Source organism: Aotus nancymaae, unplaced genomic scaffold (assembly GCF_030222135.1).
Source record: "Aotus nancymaae isolate 86718 unplaced genomic scaffold, 86718_ANA_hifiasm-v0.15.2.pri h1tg000046l, whole genome shotgun sequence".
Classification (NCBI taxonomy): Eukaryota; Metazoa; Chordata; class Mammalia; order Primates; family Aotidae; genus Aotus; species Aotus nancymaae.
This window is the reverse complement of record NW_026988460.1, coordinates 27,852,740-27,871,942: the sequence shown is the minus strand read 5'-3', so window position 1 is coordinate 27,871,942 and position 19,203 is coordinate 27,852,740. Positions and strand designations below refer to the sequence as shown.

At 46.7% G+C, this 19,203-nt stretch overlaps 1 protein-coding gene across 1 annotated transcript; it reads left to right on the top strand.

The window, feature by feature from the left end:
* The first annotated feature begins 52 nt into the window (after positions 1-52).
* On the top strand, positions 53-17,897 carry SEC61A1 (SEC61 translocon subunit alpha 1). Its single transcript, XM_021669498.2, has 12 exons — positions 53-175; positions 447-514; positions 3,360-3,425; positions 3,518-3,596; positions 4,564-4,695; positions 7,004-7,113; positions 7,410-7,563; positions 11,484-11,644; positions 13,210-13,407; positions 13,678-13,869; positions 14,240-14,316; positions 15,697-17,897. The coding sequence occupies exons 1-12, from the start codon at positions 169-171 to the stop codon at positions 15,881-15,883; spliced, it is 1,431 nt and encodes a 476-aa protein (XP_021525173.1). The 5' UTR covers positions 53-168; the 3' UTR covers positions 15,884-17,897.
* Positions 17,898-19,203: the final 1,306 nt, after the last annotated feature.

Here is a 19,203-nt window from a genome sequence, read left to right as displayed (position 1 = left end):
CCCCGACCCCGGCTCCGCCCCGCGCCGCGCCAAGCCGCTCACTGCCGGGCTATCACTGACGTGTCTCTCGGGTACTGTACGGTGGAGCAGGCTGGGTCGCGGGCAGCGTCGCCTCACGCGGAGTAGAGCTGAACCGAAGCGGAACCCGGAGCCCGAGCAGCCTCCGCCATGGCGAGTGAGTCCTTCAGGGACAGCCCTACCGCAGCCGGGACGGATCAGATCCCCCTTCCCCTCACCCGTGCGGTCGGGGAGCCCGCCTGCCAAGCCTGTCCGGCCGCCTGCAGAACGCAGCCCGTGCCCCCGGCCGTCCTCGGGGATCCCCATTAGCCCCGAGCGCGACCTGCTTCCCTGACCCTTGCTCTCACTCGTCATAGGCTTCCCTGGATAGCGCGGAAGGTTTCTTCTCTTGTGTTCTAACTCCTCCTGTTTTGTTTCTCCCATCAAAGTCAAATTTCTGGAAGTCATCAAGCCCTTCTGTGTCATCCTGCCGGAAATTCAGAAGCCGGAGAGGAAGGTAGGTGCCCCAAATCGCCAACAAAGAAGGTTTCAGGAAACTGTCTGGGCTCTGGAACTCTACAGTATGATTAAAAATGGCTTCAGCACGGCAAATGGGAACTCTCCCTTCTCTTCCCCCTGGAGTGTAGTTGTGTTCTCTTATTCCGGAGCTCTGTCGAAAGGTGACCTGGTTGTGTGGGAATTTCCACCGAAATCATTATTATTTTATTTGGAGCATCTTTGGTGGATGTTGCTCCTAGAACAAAGCCTCCGGTTGCCCTGTCCCAAAAATGGATCCGGGCCATGAATGAATAAGGCCTGTTAGGATAGCAGATTGAGTTACTTTTTCACTTCCAGCGGGAGCCGATCATGGGTTGTTTTTTTCCAGGAGATGCCCTTTGTATCCAGCTGCTAAAGGGAAGAGCTGTCACTTTAGTATGTACAAATAAGTTTGTTCCTTTTATGTAGGCTTTCAAAATAGTGAGAATAAAGGCATTTTGTGAAGTCTACTGCTTTTCACAGCAGGTGCTAAAACAAGGAAGGATTAAAAATGTAGAGCCGTGTTGAATCAAATTCTGTGGAGTGAGTGTTGTCAGTATAAGTAAAGCTATCAATGAAGAAAAGTTTCGTTAGGTTCCTAGGTTAAAGAGTGGGGAGTAAAATGTGTCTCCACATTCTTTTTTAGACTGTTGTTAAAGTTTCACATGGACACTTGGGTTCTTGGAATCCACTTTTTAATTTTTTTACTTAAAATAGTTTCATATACATGCCCCACATATGTGCTGCTTTTAATGGACGAATTTGTAAAGCTTTACCCCCTCAATTCCAGTGTAGTGGAGGAGTATGGCTCTGGAGGCAGGCAAGCCTACGTCCCACCCATTACATAGCATCTTAATAGCTATGTGACCTTGGCCTTGTAACTAAATGTGGTAGATGGAACAAGGGAAATACGTGCAAGGTATAGCAGTGGCTCAGGAAGGGATTAACTCTGGGAGACATGATGTCTTATGATGGTATTGAAAGAGAAATAGAAGTTTCCTTAAAGGAATGGAAAGAATTCGAAGTAAGAGGAGTATATAGTTTGCAAAGGCATTGGGGACAAGAATGTAGCATGTTTGGATGGGAGGTTGTTAGATGTAGTTCATATTGATAGAACCTAACGGTAGGTGGGGAACAATAGGAGATGAATAACAAAGGCCAGGCGGGAGAATGTCACTTTGGAAGGAAGGGAGATAACTGGAGTGTGGTTTAGAGGCTTTTCACATTAGAGGGTGAACTGTGGTACTGAGCAAGAATGGATTTAGGGGCTACTAAGAAGCAGAGGAAACACGACTTGGATAAAGAGCTTTTGGGGTTTTGATGTTAAATTTGATTGTAACCAGGAGAGAGGACTTGGTAATTCAAAAGGGAGTCTTGAAAACATTGTCTGCTCTTTGTTTCCCATAAAGATTCATTTCAGACAGCTTAGTCTGAAATGGCGTTGCCTTCTCTCGGCCACCTTCTAATTTCTTGGCGTGGTGGGATGCTAGGTGGGAAGAGGAGCATTTTCAAGAGAAGAGCCCTGTGAATGCCCCCAGCTTTGGATGGAGTATCTGAACACTGATTCACACCATATGTGTGTGGCTGTATGACTGTGTCCTACTTTCCCTGCATGTATAGAGGACTGTGACTCCTGTTCTGGCCAGAGGGCTAGGATGCTGACTCAGTGCGTTTTTAAAGAACAATTTTGGGGGCTGGGCGCTGTGGCTCACGCCTGTAATCCCAGCACTTTGGGAGGCCGAGGCGGGTGGATCACGAGGTCAAGAGATCAAGACCATCCTGGTCAACATGGTGAAACCCCGTCTCTACTAAAAATACAAAAAAAATTAGCTGGGCATGGTGGCGCATGCCTGTAATCCCAGCTACTCAGGATGCTGAGGCAGGAGAATTGCCTGAACCCAGGAGGCGGAGGTTGCGGTGAGCCGAGATTGTGCCATTGCACTCCAGCCTGGGTAACAAGAGCGAAACTCCATCTCAAAAAAAAAAAAAAAAAAAAAAGAACAATTTTGTCAGTTTCTCAAAAGGTATTTCAACCTCAGAATCTTCAGTCTACACAGTAATTCATATGTGTTAAGCCCTCTAAAGCCATTAGTATAGTATAGGCAGCAGGTGCTAGTGAAGACGCTCAGTTTCAGAGGCAGAAAACCTGATAGAGTTTTTACTCTACCCTTTAGTGACAGAGGCCTTGGGTGGGAGGGCTAAACCTTTCTTATGATACTTAATAGTCATCCTTAAGAGCGATTCTTGTCACCTATGCAACCTGTGAACCTGAGAAGATGTGAAAGTCCTTAAACAGATACTCCTAGTAGTTAGGTTAAACGTGCAACCCTCCTGCCCTCCCGCAATATTGTTTATTACATTGTTTTAGCCTTAATTCAAAGAAAATACACTATTGAGCAATTCCAAATTACTTGACTCCAGAATAAGATTTTGTGACTTACACTCAAATGAAAAGTGGTTGCTTGTTGTTTTATAAGTCATGTTCTATCGTGACATTCTTTGATCTTGAGTCTTAACTGTTCATGCTAATGGTTAAGAGTACAGTTTGGGACTCAAACTCACTTCAGCATTGGGGTTTGGGACAAATTACTTAGCTTTTCTAAGGCTCAGTTGTAAAATAAAGATAAAATGCTCTGTGGTGTGAGGTGAGCTGGGTGATGCCTATAGGACCTTGCACTGTGCTCTGTGCAGAGGAAGTTAAGTGGTGGTTTGGTATATGGTTTAGCTTCTCTGCTGAACAGAGAAAGGGAGCTGATTGAAGTGCATTTTTATTAATTTGCCTGTGAAAGTAACTCTCCGCTTTAATTCATTCTCTTCTACTCTAGATTCAGTTTAAGGAGAAAGTGCTGTGGACTGCTATCACCCTCTTTATCTTCTTAGTATGCTGTCAGGTAAGCTCAGGCTTATGTTTCATATTGGGGAGGGGGATAAGAGTGGGCTGGAAACAGGTGTGCTGACTGCTTTGCTCTTTGCCTATTCCCAGATTCCCCTATTTGGTATCATGTCTTCAGATTCAGCTGACCCATTCTATTGGATGAGAGTGATTCTAGCCTCTAACAGAGGTAGGACTCTGGCTCTCTCTGCCTTTTCTCTGTAGAGCGTGGGCTTGCCTAGCATCACTTAGTTAAATTACAGGCTTTGGCTTTATGTGGAGCTTAGAGAGTAGCTTAGAAAATAGAGTGAAGAATGTTAGTGTGCTTCATTGAATAGCCTTATTAAATGCTGAGTTCAGCACCAAGGCATACCATCATATTTGGAATTGTGTTTGAATGCAGTACAAAACCTGTAATAACAAGATAAGTCTATGTTGTGGAGAGAATAAAAAACACAGAAAAACTAGAATACTTCTTTAAATACCCGAAATGATGACATTTCCATTGATAACGTTCTTCAGAATATGTAATTTGTTTTTTAGCTATATCTTTTTCATATCTATAGGTTACATATATGTGTCAAAAAAAATGTGTAACAGTGTTTTATATACTCTAACCAGTTACCTGTAGGGACTGGGGAGGATTCTGAATGTGTATGTTGATACTGCATTTGATTAACTCATTTTAAAAATACAGTTCAATTAAATTCCAAATCAGTTGGAAGTGTAGCTGATTTTAACATAATGGGAAGTAGAGGCTTATTCACAACTAGATACAATTGTACAGGCTCCTTTTCCAGACTCTGGAAATTATTTGAATGTTATCATTTTTTATTAACTGATGAAGAGACGAACCTTTCTTATCTCTAAAACCAGAATGAATCTGTTTATGGTGAATTTAAATGCAACAATCTGTTTAGACACCATGTGACTTCCGAAACAGAATAAGATGTTGCCTGGCGGACTGAACAGAATGAATCGCATTATATACTAATCGTTGATATTTTGGGGTTGTTCTCCAAATTAAATGCAGCTAGCAAACTGAAACACATTGGTCTTATATAAGGGGACCCAGTAAATTTTGCTCATTCATTTTAAAAATAATGTTCTACTTTTCCAAGCTAATATTGACTGTTTTGCTTCCCCGTTTCCTCAAGGCACATTGATGGAGCTGGGGATCTCTCCCATTGTCACGTCTGGCCTTATAATGCAACTCTTGGCTGGCGCCAAGATAATTGAAGTTGGTGACACCCCAAAAGACCGAGCTCTCTTCAATGGAGCCCAAAAGTGTAAGAAAGATTATGAATACTCTGATGTCTATAGTTGGAGAATTTGAATTTGCTATAGTTTTGGCATCAAACTATTTTTCTTTTATTGTTATTATTGTTTGTTTGTTTGTTTGAGATGGAGTCTTACTCTCTTGCCCAGGCTGGAGTCCCGTGGTGCAGTCTTGGCTCACCACAACCTCCGTCCCCCAGGTTCAAGCAATTTTTCTGCCTCAGCCTCCCAAGTAGCTAGGATTACGGACGTGTGCCGCCACACCCAGTTAATTTTTGTATTTTTAGTAGAGAATGGGCTTCACTACATTGGCCAGGCTGGTCTTGAACTTCTGTCCTTGTAATCCGCCTGCTTCAGGCTCCCAAAGTGCTGGGATTACAGGCGTGAGCCACCACGCCCATCCCAAACATTTTGTGCTGCAACCTCCTTGGCCTGCCAACCCTGCAGGAGCTCCATGGCTTGTGTTAGCATGAGAGAGCACTTCTTGGAGAGCAGGGGTGCTGGGTGCTGGGGGCAGGCTGGGCAAGACAAGGGGGAGTGTCTGGAGTGCCTCTGAGGCCATGTAATAGAGTGGAAGAATAAGAGCTTGGAGGTCTTAGCACCCTTGGCCACCATTTCATTATTACTTAGAAGGAAGTAATACTACTTCAGAACTGTCATAAGGATTAATTAAATAATCACTGTCACAATGCCTGGCACATAGTAGTTATTTGGCAAGTGTTTTATAAAAAAATTTAACTGAGGAAAAGGTGATCCTGTCAGTCCAGCACTATCATTTACTAGCTCTATGATTTGAGGGAAAGTTAGATGATAGCTCTTAAGTTTCAGTTTCTTCATCTGTAAAAATGGGCATAATGGTATTTGCCTCATATCTAATAATAAGTGTTACTAGTAACAATTACTAGTCATCAGAATTAGCCATGTTTAGCCTCTGTTTGCTGAAAAACATTAATTAGGAAGTGATATGTCCAGTCTCCTACCCAGTCGTCTTTTTGTCCACGTTTTGTATGGTAAATAATTGAATAAGAAATACATCTCTTTAAACTTGTCAGTTTTAGACAAAATGAGGATTTAAAACTACACACATGTCGCTGGGTGTGGTGGCTCATACCTGTAATCTCAGCACTTTGGGAGGCCAAGGTAGGATGGTTGCTTGAGGCCAGGAGTTCGTCACTAACCTGGGCAACATATAGAGACCCTGTCTCTACAAAACCTACAAAACAACAACCACAGCAAATTAGCCAAGCGTGGTGATGCACCTGTAGTTCTAGCTGCTAGAGAGGTTGAGGTGGGAGGATCACTTGAGCCTGGGAGTTTGAGGCTGCAGGCGTTAGTGAGCTTTCATAGTGCACCACTGCACTTCAGCTCCAGCAAGCAAACCTGTCTCTTAAAAAGGAAAACAACAGAAAAAGTCCAAGCCCAAATTGTCTGTTTTCTCTTTGGTCTTGACAGATTTTCTAAACATTTTCCTGCATTAAAAATTAATTGTTATGGATCACTTTTTAAAAAGTCAAGCAGGGACTATATTTGATGGCCACTTTGGAGTAAAATTTATTATACATGACAGATTAAATAGGAAAACTGAAACTGAAGGCTAAACCATGCTTAGAGGAGCCATCTAGTACTGTGGAACTTATCAACTGTGTCGATTCCCTTGGGCCTAATAGTGAAATACAGTGAGATGTAAGAAATGAATACATCCTACAAAAAGGAGAGCTTCCATTAGGCCAAAATAGCTTGGTAGCTGAGGGAATGGGAAGAGTAACCAAATTGATGATATATGGGGTTTTCCTTTTAAAAGCACATTAAATACAAACTACAAACTTGAGAAGGGATCACTTTACCCCAAAGCTAATATTCTGTGTTCTGGACCCAGACCTGGAGGGTGAGCCTAGAGAGGTGGCCCAAGTGAGCCATCCAGAACCCAAGTGCCTGACATTGAGTTTGGGTGCTGCAGGTGTGACATCTCTGGATTGTGTCTCTGGATGCTGTCAGGAGTAGGTTCTGCTCCCTGATTTGCCTTTCACAGAACAAATTTTCCAAGTTCCACTTTTACTCTTCCCATGACTAAAAAGCAAGTGAATCTAAGAAAAGGTGAAACTAAAGAACAAGTGTGCTTTTGTTAAAAAAGCTTTTGATTCATCATGTACTTTGCTGATGTGATGGTTTAGCACATTCTCAGCCGAGCCCCTTGGAGGTAGTATCACTGCTGTTCATCTTAGTACTCCTCTGTGCCTGGCATTGAGTTGGTGTTTCTTAACTGTTTCTTTGCTCCATGTAGCGACCCAATTGGAAAACACGTCTTTCTTTCAATTCTAGTATTTGGCATGATCATTACTATCGGCCAGTCTATCGTGTATGTGATGACGGGGATGTATGGGGATCCTTCTGAAATGGGTGCTGGAATCTGCCTGCTAATCACCATTCAGGTAATTGTTATGCTAACATCTCCCTCTTAGTAACCCCTCACACTTACCTACAATTCTCACATAACAAATCTCAACCACACCTAAAAAGAACTCCTGCTGAAAGGAAGCGGAAGCCTAAGACTTTGGGTTAGCCCTCTGAATTCAGCAGCGAAAGGCTTTACTGACCACTGTCTGGGGCTGAGGATGTGATCTCACTCCATCTTCAGCATTTATATCAGAGAACCCAATTACTGAAGGATGGAACTATGTCCCTGGGGAGCAGTAACACATAGTCTTGTATTTTTGAATTTTTACAGCTCTTTGTTGCTGGCTTAATTGTCCTACTTTTGGATGAACTCCTGCAAAAAGGATATGGCCTTGGCTCTGGTATCTCCCTCTTCATTGCTACTAACATCTGTGAAACCATCGTATGGAAGGCATTCAGCCCCACCACTGTCAACACTGGCCGAGGTAAGGGCCCTGGGCCCCCCTGGTGGCGATAACGTTCAGCAGAAACCACTGGGCTATGCAAAGCAGAAGACAAAAATTCTCACATTCCATAGAAAAATTATGTCAGTTTTAGGTTTATCTCTTCTGATTTTTGTGTACATCTGCAAAGTTTTAAAAATACAAATAGGCTTATAATGATACCTAACTTGCCGGACGCGGTGGCTCACGCCTGTAATCCTAGCACTTTGGGAGGCCGAGGTGGGTGGATCACCTGAGGTCGGGAGTTCAAGACCAGCCTGGCCATCACGGAGAAACCCCATCTTAAAAAAAAAAAAAAATTAAAAAAAAAAAAGAAAAAAAAATGATACCTAACTTGCACTTTTCATATAAAAATATCTCCTGGACATTTGGCATGTCAGAATACACAATCCTGACTCACTTTTCTTAGCACAGTATAAGCTTAGATTGCAAGGATAAAGCAATGTTAAGTCATTTCCAAGTTTTTTTATTGTTAACATTGAAACTGTGAACATCTTCATACGTTCATCTTTGTATATTTTGGCAGCTTCTCTCAGTGAACAAGTTTCTAAAAATGAAATTCCTAAACCAAAGCACTCGGTTATACAAGGGGCAACTTTCTGAAAGAGGGCTGAACTTGGAACTTAGCACTTGGGTTCAAATTTTGGCTGTTCCTGTTAGTTGTATGTATGTGGCTTTGGGCAGATTCCTCTACCACTGAATCTTGGTCACCAGGATGAAATGAGAAGCAACATGAAATTACTATATGCCTGGCTCCTGGTAGATACATATCAAATATTAGCATGCTGTGCTACATCCACTGAGTACCATGTAAATCTTGTAACAGAACATGTGTTGTTGTTTTTTTTTTTTAAGATGGGGTTTCACCATATTGGTCAGGCTGGTCTCAAACTCCTGACCTCAGGTGATCCACCTGCCTCGGCCTCCCAAGTGCTGGGATTACAGGCGTGAGCCACCGTGCCTGGCCTTGAACATGATTTTAATAAAAAGTTCAAAACATACAAGGGAAGCCTTAGAGAATAAGACTTATTAGGGAAAGGAAATAAACATTTTTTGACACTAAATATCTTCTTCACTCAGAAGCATTCCAGGAGAAATAACCATGCATATTTGAGAGTTTTCTTTTAATTGAATGTCAGAAACAGAGTCCCTGGCCTCCAGAGACCATATTATCTCATTAATGAGATGGAAAACTGGTCCCCAGACAAGTGAAGGCTGCATGTGCCTAACAGGTTACAAAGAAGAGTAGCTTTAGGTAGGGAGTGATAGAGAAGAGTGGGCCAGATCAGATTTGATGCTTCCTTAGGTACTTTGTATAATTTTATACAAACTGGGAAGGAAAACTGGGAGAAGCAGATCTGGGAGGCAGGGTTTGACTGGATGTGAAAAGGCAGGAGAGGGAAGGTGTTGTAGGAGTTCAGGTATCTGACAAGACCATCATGGTGACTGGCCTTAGAGGAGCCCCTGAGTGGGAAGGAAGTGAAGTCAGAGGGGAGGCCATGGTGGCTTAGCAGCCCAGCAGCAGCTGCCAGAGGCTCACATTCTATTCTGCAGCATGGCATTGAGTGATGGGAGCCAGAGTTTGGAAGGAGTGATTTGCTCTGCACTGAAAGACAAGCAGAGAGAGCAGCTAGGTGCGTACACCAGTAATCCAGCCCTGAACAAGCCAGCCTGCAGGAGAGCATTGTGTGAGAGGGCATTTGGAGGAAGCAAGTAAGAGAGGACCAGAGAGGTACTTTCAAGGTGGTGAAAAACTGAGAAGCAAAGGTGGGTTTGTCTGGCCTTGAAGTCAGTGTGTCTTAATGTCAGTTGCTTATGTTTGGAACCTGGCTGAAGTGAGAAGCATTCATGAAGGGCTGTGCCCCATGGCCTGCCTGCGGGCAGTGAGTGGTGCCGGAGGGAGAGCCTGGGGAAGGGCAGGGAGAGCCACACAGAGGGCACAACCAGGATAGCAGCTTTGCAGCTGGGCCTGGAGCTGCTGCAGCTTGGCTTGGGACTGGAGGCTGTTGCATGAAATACTACAGGCTGAGAGAGTGACTGTTGCTGCTTCCCTGTGCAGCAGGCACAATCCAGAACTGGGAATTAGTTCCAAATTCTATACCATAGGGAAACAGGCCAGTCTTGTCATACAGGACCAGAAAGTGGAAAGGATGGAAACTGATGAATGACCGCCACAGAGTGAGATGAGGACATTATGGTCAGTTAGGATCTGGGGTTTCTTTGACAGAAGCTGCAGCAGAGAGGTCAGTGGTCACATTGGTTAGATGATCTGCCTGACATGTCATCTCTGAAAGGTCCAGGAAGATATAGCAGGTGGTCCCAGCTATCATGTGTTAGAAACTTGAGGACAGTGCTGTCCCAGGCAGTACTTGGTGCTCCTTACAGTTCCGATATCATGACCCCACACTGCCCACAGAGACCCTGTCTCTGGAAGTGATGCCAGCTTCCTGCCAATAGAAGCAGTGTGAGTTGCCAGACTTCCTTTATGAGATGGTTGTGCCATCCTGGAATGGCAGAGGTTATGTAGTCATGTGGTATTCTTGTTTCTTTCTTTAGCTTATTAGTTTTTTAACTTAAGTAAATTTCTCAGCAATGTCTAAAACTTATTCCTTAATAATGCACCACGATCCCCGCCTTCCTCTCACTTGTTCCTCTGTTGTCTGATCCTTAGATTGGGTCCCCTTCCCATTTCCCTCAGTCCCTCTGTAAGCTCACTCCACCCCTACGCCTGCCTCCCCAAGGAGCATCTCCTGGCAGGGTGTGATTTGGATGGGGCCACATGGTGGACGTGAGCGCTCCTGTGTACTTGTACCCTTCATGTGAGGAGCAGAGAGCTGGAGCCTCCCCACTCCCCAGCCAGAGGCAGCCTGCACTTCAGAGCTGTTGAATGGTGCTTGTACTTCTTGGGATTTTCCAGGAAAGTAGATTTCCCAGTTCTGAGCCCCCTCTTCATTGGATGACCCCTTCCAGCTAGAGTTCAGCAGACTCTGCTTTTCTTTTTTTTAATTATCATTGTTCCATACCACTGGTGGCCATTGACTCATGTGCCTAAGAAATGAGACCAATTAGGCCAGGCGTGGTGGCTCAAATCTATAATCCCAGCACTTTGGGAGGCTGAAGCCAGTGGATCACCTGAGGTCTGAAGTTTGAGACCAGCTGACCAACATGGTGAAACCCCATCTCTACTGAAAATACAAAAAATTAGCCGGGTGTGGTAGCACATGCCTGTAATCCCAGCTACTTGGGAGACTGAGGTAGGAGAATCGCTTGAACCCAGGAGGTGGAGGTTGCAATGAGCAGAGATTGTGCCACTGCACTCCAGCCTGGGCAAGAAGAGCAAAAGTCTGTCTCCAAAAAAGAAAAAAGAAATAAATAAATGAGACCAGTTAATTTTAAAAAGGGGAATAGTGGTTGGGTGCTGTGGCTCATACCTGTAATACTAACACCTGGTGAGGGTGAGGCGGGAGGATCACTTGAGGTCAAACTAGGTAACATAGTGAGACCCCCAACTCTACAAAAAAAAAAAAATTAGCTGGGCATGGTAGCATGCCTCTAGTCCTAGGCATTTGGAAGGCTGAGATAGGAGGATCACTTGAGCCCAGGAGGAGGGTGAGGCTGCAATGAGCTGCAACCATGCCACTGCACTCCAGCCTAGGCAACAGAGAGAGACCCTGTCTTAAACACAAAAACAAAACAAAAAAACCCAGAATAGCCTGTTTCTGTAGTTTGAATTCTCTACAGAAGAGAAGTGAGGGATGAGAAGAATCCATGCTGTATCCCTGTGGCTGTGGGCACCATGAGTCTAATAACTAAGTTTGTTTTCCTCTTTGTCTGCTGAGAAGTCTAGAAACAAATTGAGTTGCCTATTTGTTCCTTCACATTTGTCCCCTCTTTGTCAACAGGAATGGAATTTGAAGGGGCCATCATCGCACTTTTCCATCTGCTGGCCACACGCACAGACAAGGTCCGAGCCCTTAGGGAGGCGTTCTACCGCCAGAATCTCCCCAACCTCATGAATCTCATCGCCACCATCTTTGTCTTTGCAGTGGTCATCTATTTCCAGGTGTGTCCAGATCCCACCCCAGGGAGTTTCAGTGGTCTGGATTTAAGTTTCAGAATGCCTTGTGTGCAGTCCCCCACTCTGAGGGGTGCACATGTCATCGTATTGTGTTGAAACCATGAGATGGTATTTGAAGGCAGCAGGTTTCCAGGTGAGCAAGACAAGCGTGTTTATTAATAGAGTCGTGGGACCTGCCATTAACGAAACAAAATTAAGGCAGGGCCTATCAACAGGTAAGAAGATACATTTTTAAGTTCTTAGTTCAAGAGAAGCAAAAAGTACTCTAGCTCTGAAACCTCATTGCTATCCTATAGAAAGTTTGTAGGATATTTATAGGCAACGTCTGCATCTCGGAAAAAGCCTATCTTCTTGAGCTGTCTTACCTTTAGAAGTATTCATCTCTTAAACTTGCATCTGAGTAAGAGACCTGAACTGCTAGTTGTTTTCCTGTAATTGGATTGATCTTCGTATTTTTTGATGGTTCACTTTGTATTTTGGTGTTTATTAAAAAGAAGGGTCAGAGATGGAAGGCAGTTTGATGTTTGTGGAAGGTATTTATACCAGCAACATGCTTTTCCTGTTCCTTCTGCTGAGACTAAGCCAGATGCCTGGTCAATAACAAGCTAACTCTTTAGGGGCTTTGCCAGACTTTGTAGTCAGATCGTTAAGAATTTAATTTTTAAAGCTTCTGTATTCTGAGCCCTGTTATAGGTACTGGGAGTTCATAAAAATAAAATAAACCCTTTCTATTCTCCAAGAGTTTCAGAGGGAGCGACTGTATTCAGAGAAGAGTTTAGCTTTTCTGTTAATGATTAAAAACACTGAAAGGAACTGTTGCAAGGTGTGAGGCCACTGCTGTAGTGGCCCTGCCTCAGAAACAGTGTAAGAGCTCGGAAAAGATCACCACCTAGAGAGAAGCACCACTGGGATTTCGGTGTGTGGCCTCCAGGCTCTTCTCCATATTCCACATAGATGTGGATGTAATGTGATAGGCTTTGTCTTTTGACAAAAAAGGGATTATTCCACCGTGCTCACTTCTGTGTTTTGTTTTGTGTGAGACAGGTTCTCGTGTTGCCCAGGCTGGAATGCAGTGGCATGATCTCCGCTCACTGCAGCATAGGCCTCCCAGGCTTAAGTGATCGTCCCACCTTAGCCTCCTGAGTAGCTGGGTCTACAGGGGTGCACCACCACGCCTGGCTAGTTTTGTTTATTTTTTGTAGAGACAGAGTCTCACTGTGTAGCCCAGGCTGGTCTCAAACTTCTTGGCTCAAGCAGTTCTCCCACCTTGGCTTCCCAAAGTGCTGGGATTACAAGTGTAAGCTACCCTGCCTAGACTTCAGTGTATTTATAATCTAGCTCTTCTGGGCCCCTTCTGGATGTGCCCCCAAGTGCAGGAATATAGTGGTGGGTAACGAATGGGCACAAGCTTTCAGAACTGGGAGCCCCAGAACCAGCGCACAGCATTTCCTCCCTCATGGCCCGCTGGATAGTTCCCGGCTGGGCTGTGCTTCTGTGCAGCAGGCTGGAATGAGGCAGTGAAGGGGATTTGGTTCTGTTTGGCTTCTCAGGGCTTCCGAGTGGACCTGCCAATCAAGTCTGCCCGCTACCGTGGCCAGTACAACACCTACCCCATCAAGCTCTTCTACACATCCAACATCCCCATCATCCTGCAGTCTGCCCTGGTGTCCAACCTTTATGTCATCTCCCAAATGCTCTCAGCTCGCTTCAGTGGCAACTTGCTGGTCAGCCTGTTGGGCACCTGGTCGGTAAGTAGGCTCTTTGAAGATGAGCTAGCAACGTAGCTTGTTACAGTGGTTTCTATCAGTGTGTCCTGCTCATGAACAGATATTTCATCCAAAGATATTTTCCATTGTGCCTTTTACAAATTCAGCACATTAAATTTTCTTTTCAGTAAGAAACTTGTACTATGGGCACCGAGTAAATTGCATTCTTTCATCTGCTCAGAACTATGGTTTGCCTTGATGCTAAAATGAAATGAAGCAGCACTCACACGTGTTTCGTTTCTTCTTCCCCAGGACACGTCTTCTGGGGGCCCAGCACGTGCTTATCCGGTTGGTGGCCTTTGCTATTACCTGTCCCCTCCAGAATCTTTTGGTTCTGTGTTAGAAGACCCGGTCCATGCAGTTGTATACATAGTGTTCATGCTGGGCTCCTGTGCCTTCTTCTCCAAAACATGGATTGAGGTCTCAGGTTCCTCGGCCAAAGATGTAAGTAGAAGGAAAACTTTCTAGAAGGGTGATGGAAGTGTGACTGGTATAAGGGGTGTGGACTTGTCACCTCATCATAAATAGTGGTCTGTGACACATGCAGACAGATCGTCCTCCTTGAGGGGGCAGTTCAGAAGCTTTCAGGGCTGACAGATGGACCCCAGCAGTAGATCACCTCTAGGTATGAGAATCTGAATCCACACTGTAAAGTTAGACTTTGTCACGTGACTTCCTTGCAGCAGTTTTAAAGTTCTCTCTGTAAATATTGTTCGTGCTGGAAAAGGCAATCTGTAACTGTTTAGAACCACTTGGAATGCCTGTTTTCCCTTCAACATCCAATTCCACCTTCTCCCCTGTGGGTACTCTGCAGGTTGCAAAGCAGCTGAAGGAGCAGCAGATGGTGATGAGAGGCCACCGAGAGACTTCCATGGTCCATGAACTCAATCGGTGAGTGGCAGCCCCAGGTCCCCAACCTCCCATCTGGACGCGTGTTGTTTCCTCCCACGTGGGGCATCCTGATAGGCCCTAGCACTTTCCAGGTCACTAAGTCTTATCCTTGGGTTACAAGACAGAATTAAATATTTATTAACTTGCTAAGTGCTGGACACTGGAGACATAAAAATGCTTACAGCTCCTTTCTTCCAGAGGTAGCCATTGGGTAAGGAGATAGAAGCATGTGGCCAGGTGGGTAGGAGACAGTGCAGTAAGGGTTCTGAGAGTGACAGCAGTGGGTGGCAGCCAGACCCTCACCGTGGCTTATGCCAGTGGGGTGCTGACCCTCCCTGGAGGAGGGTCAGTCTGAGCTCGGAGCAGGCAAGTCCTAGCATCTGAGCACATTTTGGGGCCTGAGGTGGCGGTAAGGCTAGAGAGGCTGGCCGGCATATTTGGGAACAGAAGGGGGTTGATGTGCATTTGAAGCAGGGCAGAAGGGATGGAGCCTGTGGTCTCTTATGAAGGTCAGTGCTAATACATGAAATCATGCTAGAGAGGGAGAGGGGAAGGTCACATACCTGCCAGGCTGCGGTGAGAGTTTGGGCCAGAGATGATGGTGTCAGCCATCCCCTTGGGGATGGAGCAATTAGGTGAGGAAGGGCAAAGTCAGGGTGACCTTAGATGCTGCCACAGCACTCTTCAACCTGCACAGTTTCCGTCACAACTACTCATCTCTCCGATTGTCACTCAGAAGCAGCCACAGACATGAACAGACAAATGAGCATGGCTGTGTTCCTGCACAGTTGTCTACAAAGTCACCTGCAGACAGGTTGTCCTATGGGCCTTACCTAAAGGAAGCAACCACAAGAAAAGCCAGAATTGCAAACTTTAGATCATTTTCTAATCCCTAGGAGGGATGGTAGGCAATTTAGTTCATTCTCTTAATATGAAGCTGCTGAATTTACAGCACTGTGAAGTAGAAGTCTAATTCAAGTCATGTGTAAATATCTGGAGTCATGTTAAAACATAAAAAGAAACAGGTGAAATTAATTTTAATATATTTAATCTAACCTAGTATATCCAAAGTATCATTTCAACTAATAATTAATGTAAGAAAAACCATGATGAGATATTTTACATCCTTGTCTTAAATCTCCAAAATCTTGTTTGACATCTCAGTTTGGTCTAGTCACAGTCCCCTGGCCACAGGTGGTTACCTGGACCACAGTGCCTTGGCCTAGAGTGCTAGCGTGTGTTAGTAGATGACTTTCAAGGAGGCAGCAGAGGGGCCTCAGAGGCATTAGGTCCCAAAGTCCCAGGTGAGTCTATTGGCCGCCTCGCTCACAGTAGGGGGCTCTGTGGGTGTTCCAGAGCTGACTGTGTCCCCTTTCTCAGGTACATCCCCACAGCCGCCGCCTTCGGTGGGCTGTGCATTGGGGCCCTCTCGGTCCTGGCTGACTTTCTGGGTGCCATTGGGTCTGGAACTGGTATCCTGCTCGCGGTCACCATCATCTACCAGTACTTTGAGATCTTCGTTAAGGAGCAGAGCGAGGTCGGCAGCATGGGGGCCCTGCTCTTCTGAGCCCGTCTCTTGGACGGCGGGAGGAAGCTGCTCCAGAAGCGCCTCAGAAGGAGAGCTCATCACGGCGCGTGCTGCTGCGGCATATGGACTTTTGTTTAATATTTTTGAATTTCATATTCTTTCATTCCACTGTGTAAAGTGCTAGAAATTTTCCAGTTTGAAATTTTGCTTTTTATCCTGGCATTGGCAAAAAGAACTGTGAAATTTTATTCAGCCGACTGCCAGAGAAGTGGGAATGGTATAGGACTGCCCCAAGTGTCCATGTAACTTTTGTTTTAACCTTTGCACCTTCTCAGCGCCGTATGCGGCTGCAGCAGTCTCACCTGTTTCCCCAAGAAGGGAATTTCTCACTCTGGTTGGAAGCACAAACACTGAAATGTCTACGTTTCATTTTGGCGTAGGGTGTGAAGCTGGGAGCAGATCGTGTATTCCCAGGAGACATGGGACCTTGCTGGCATGTCTCCTTCACAGTCAGGCATGGGACTATCTGGCTTAGGACTGTTTCTCTCTAAGACACCATTGTTTTCTCTTATTTTAAAAGTGGTTTTCTTAGGACAGAACTTCTTCCAAAAGAGAGGGATGGCTTTCCCAGAAGACACTTCCAGCCGTCTGTGGATTTGTCTGTGTGCACCTTTTGGCTCTTCTAGCTGACTCTTCTGGTTGGGCTTAGAGTCTGCTTGTCTCTGCTGTCTCCGTGTTTAGTCCACTTGGGTCATCAGCTCTGCCAACCTAAGCCTGGCCAAGCTAGGTAGACAGACCGTTGCAGTGATGTCCGTTTGTCCAGATTCTGCCCGTCATCACTGGACACGCCTCCTCGAAGGTGCCCTAACAAGGGGCGACATAGTGGTGGCTGTCAGACATGAACAGAAACTGACTTAGTCCTCACAAGCCCCTACACCTTCCAGGCTGAAGATCACCCACCTGTGTTTTTAGTTTTCTTACTGTGCTTAGGACTGCACACAAGTGAGCAGACGCCACCGACTTCTTTCTGCGTCGCCAGTGTTGTCAGCAGAGAGACGACAGCACAGGCTCAAGGTCGGTAGTGAGGTCAGATTCGGGGCGCGTGAGCTGTGGTGGTGTTCATCAGTTGCTCCAGCGTTTGAAATGAGAAGACTCGTGTTTATGTCTGGAATAAGTTCTGTTTGTGCTGACAGGTGGCCTAGGTCCTAGGGATATGCACCCTCTCTCTCTGGCCTTTAGGGAGTCCCCTCTTAGGCACTGCCTAGCAGCAAGGGCAGCAGAGTTGGGTGCTGAGATCCTGAGGAGCTCGAGGTTTTGAGCTGGCTTTAGACATAGGTGGGACCAAGGGTGTTTTGCAGAATGCCCCAATCCTAAGAAGGGCACCAGGGGGTGCATGCAGCCTGTCGGGGAGACTCCACACTGACAGTGGGCGCATGGCAGCCTGCAAACCACAGGGCCACTGCCACAGCCGGCAGAGGGGCAGGCTCTGTCCCTGTCTAGGAGACCTCACTGGCAGTGCTAGCCAGGAAACAGCGACCAAGGGACAGGAAGAGACTTGGCTAAAGCCACCCAGCAGCTCAGCAGCAGAACCAATACGGGCCCCAGGCTGTTCCATATGGTCCAGGGCTTACCATCCTATCACACGTGGCCTTGTCTAGACCCAGTCCTGAGCAGGGGAGAGGCTCTGAGACCTGATGCCCCCTCAGCCACATGTTCTCCCACTGCCCTGTCTGCTGTGCTGTTACAGAGGGCAGGGCCTCCCCCAGCCCACGCTTAGGAATGCTTGGCCTCTGGCAGGTAGGCAGCTGTACCCAAGCTGGTGGGCTGGGGGCTGGAGGGCACCAGGCCTCGGGAGGAGCCTCATAGTCCTGCCTGCAGCCTGTAACCATCGGCTGGGCCCTGCAAGGCCCACACTCACACCCTGTGGGTGATGGTCACGGTAGGTGGGTGGGGGCTGACCCCAGCTTCCAGGGGACTGTCACTGTGGACGCCAAAATGGCATAACTGAGATAAGGTGAATAAATGACAAATAAAGCCAATTTTTTACAAGGTACTTTGTCGTGTTCTCTTAATTTTAAATTAGATTTTATTCCCAAAAAGGTCAGTGAGGCCCAAAGCTTGAGTGCAACTTTGTGTGTGTTAAAGGCTTGGCTGAGGCACTCAGGCATTTTGCCTAGAAAACTTCCCTTCTGATGGTCGTTGTCAGCCTGGTGCTGACGTGTGGTAAAGTGAGACGGGTGCTAGGCCACATGTGGGGCTGCTGCTGGACTCTGCCAGTGAGGCAGAACGCACTGACTGCCCCATGAGAACGCAGAGGCCTCTGCTGAGCCAGGCCCGTGCAAGAACAGGAAGCCTCCAGCAGGAGCCTAGGGCCCCATGCCTCGAAACCCATCAAGCCTCAGCTCTAGTACCCAGCTGGTGATTGGAGAAGTCTTAACTTGGCTGTGAGGCTGACCTCAGACCTGACCTGAAGCTGAGCCAGAAGGACCCAGCGTTGTGTGGGTGGGAGTGGCAGGCTTTTGGCTGCTCCCCTAGAACATGTCTAGAAGTCTTTCTGCACCAAGCCCCAGTGGTAGGCCACATTTCCACTCTCCCCAGTCCTGGACAGGGCCTCACCCCAAACTTGCCATCCTGCCACCTGGGCCTGGTGCTTCCTCAGGAATTTGAGGGGCAGGTGGGTGGCCGACCCCAGGGCAGGCCTGACTAGGGCTGTGGAAGGTTGTTACTCCTTAGCTGGGTTCCAGCCTCAGTATTTCCTTGTAGTTTTAGATTTTTCTTGGAAACTGATTTCCAAAGGGAGTCGGGTTGGGGCAGGATGGTCCCTCTGAGACCACTTGATGGACAGGTGTGGGCCTGGCCTTGCAGAAGCCATAGTTCAGCACTGTTTTGAGACTGCCAGGACACATGTGCAGGCAGGTCTGCCCTGCGCTCCCTCTGCACCTGCTGGCCCCAGGAGCAGGCTCAGGGAAGCCCTGGACAGCAGCACAGCACGTGGCCTCAGGCTCTAGACCAGCCAGGTGCTATGAAATGCTGAGGCAGGCAGGGTGCTTGCCAACATAAATACATTAGAAAACCTCCTGCCCCAGGGAAGCAGTAGGCCATCTCTCGTGGCTGTGGCCCCACTCGCCTGGGAGCAAACAGAGCCCACATTCCAGCAGCCATATATGGTTCAAGATGGCAGGCCCTGGTGTGGCTCACTGTGGCGTCTCTCCACCTGGCTCCTCCCTGTACACAGGGAACCCTGCAGCGGTGCCTCATGCACAGTGATGGGTGGCAAGGCTTACTCTTCTTTTTCCCTTGGGGCAGGCACTGTGCCAGCCACTTCCTACATGCACTCTCACTTCACCCCACTAGAGGCC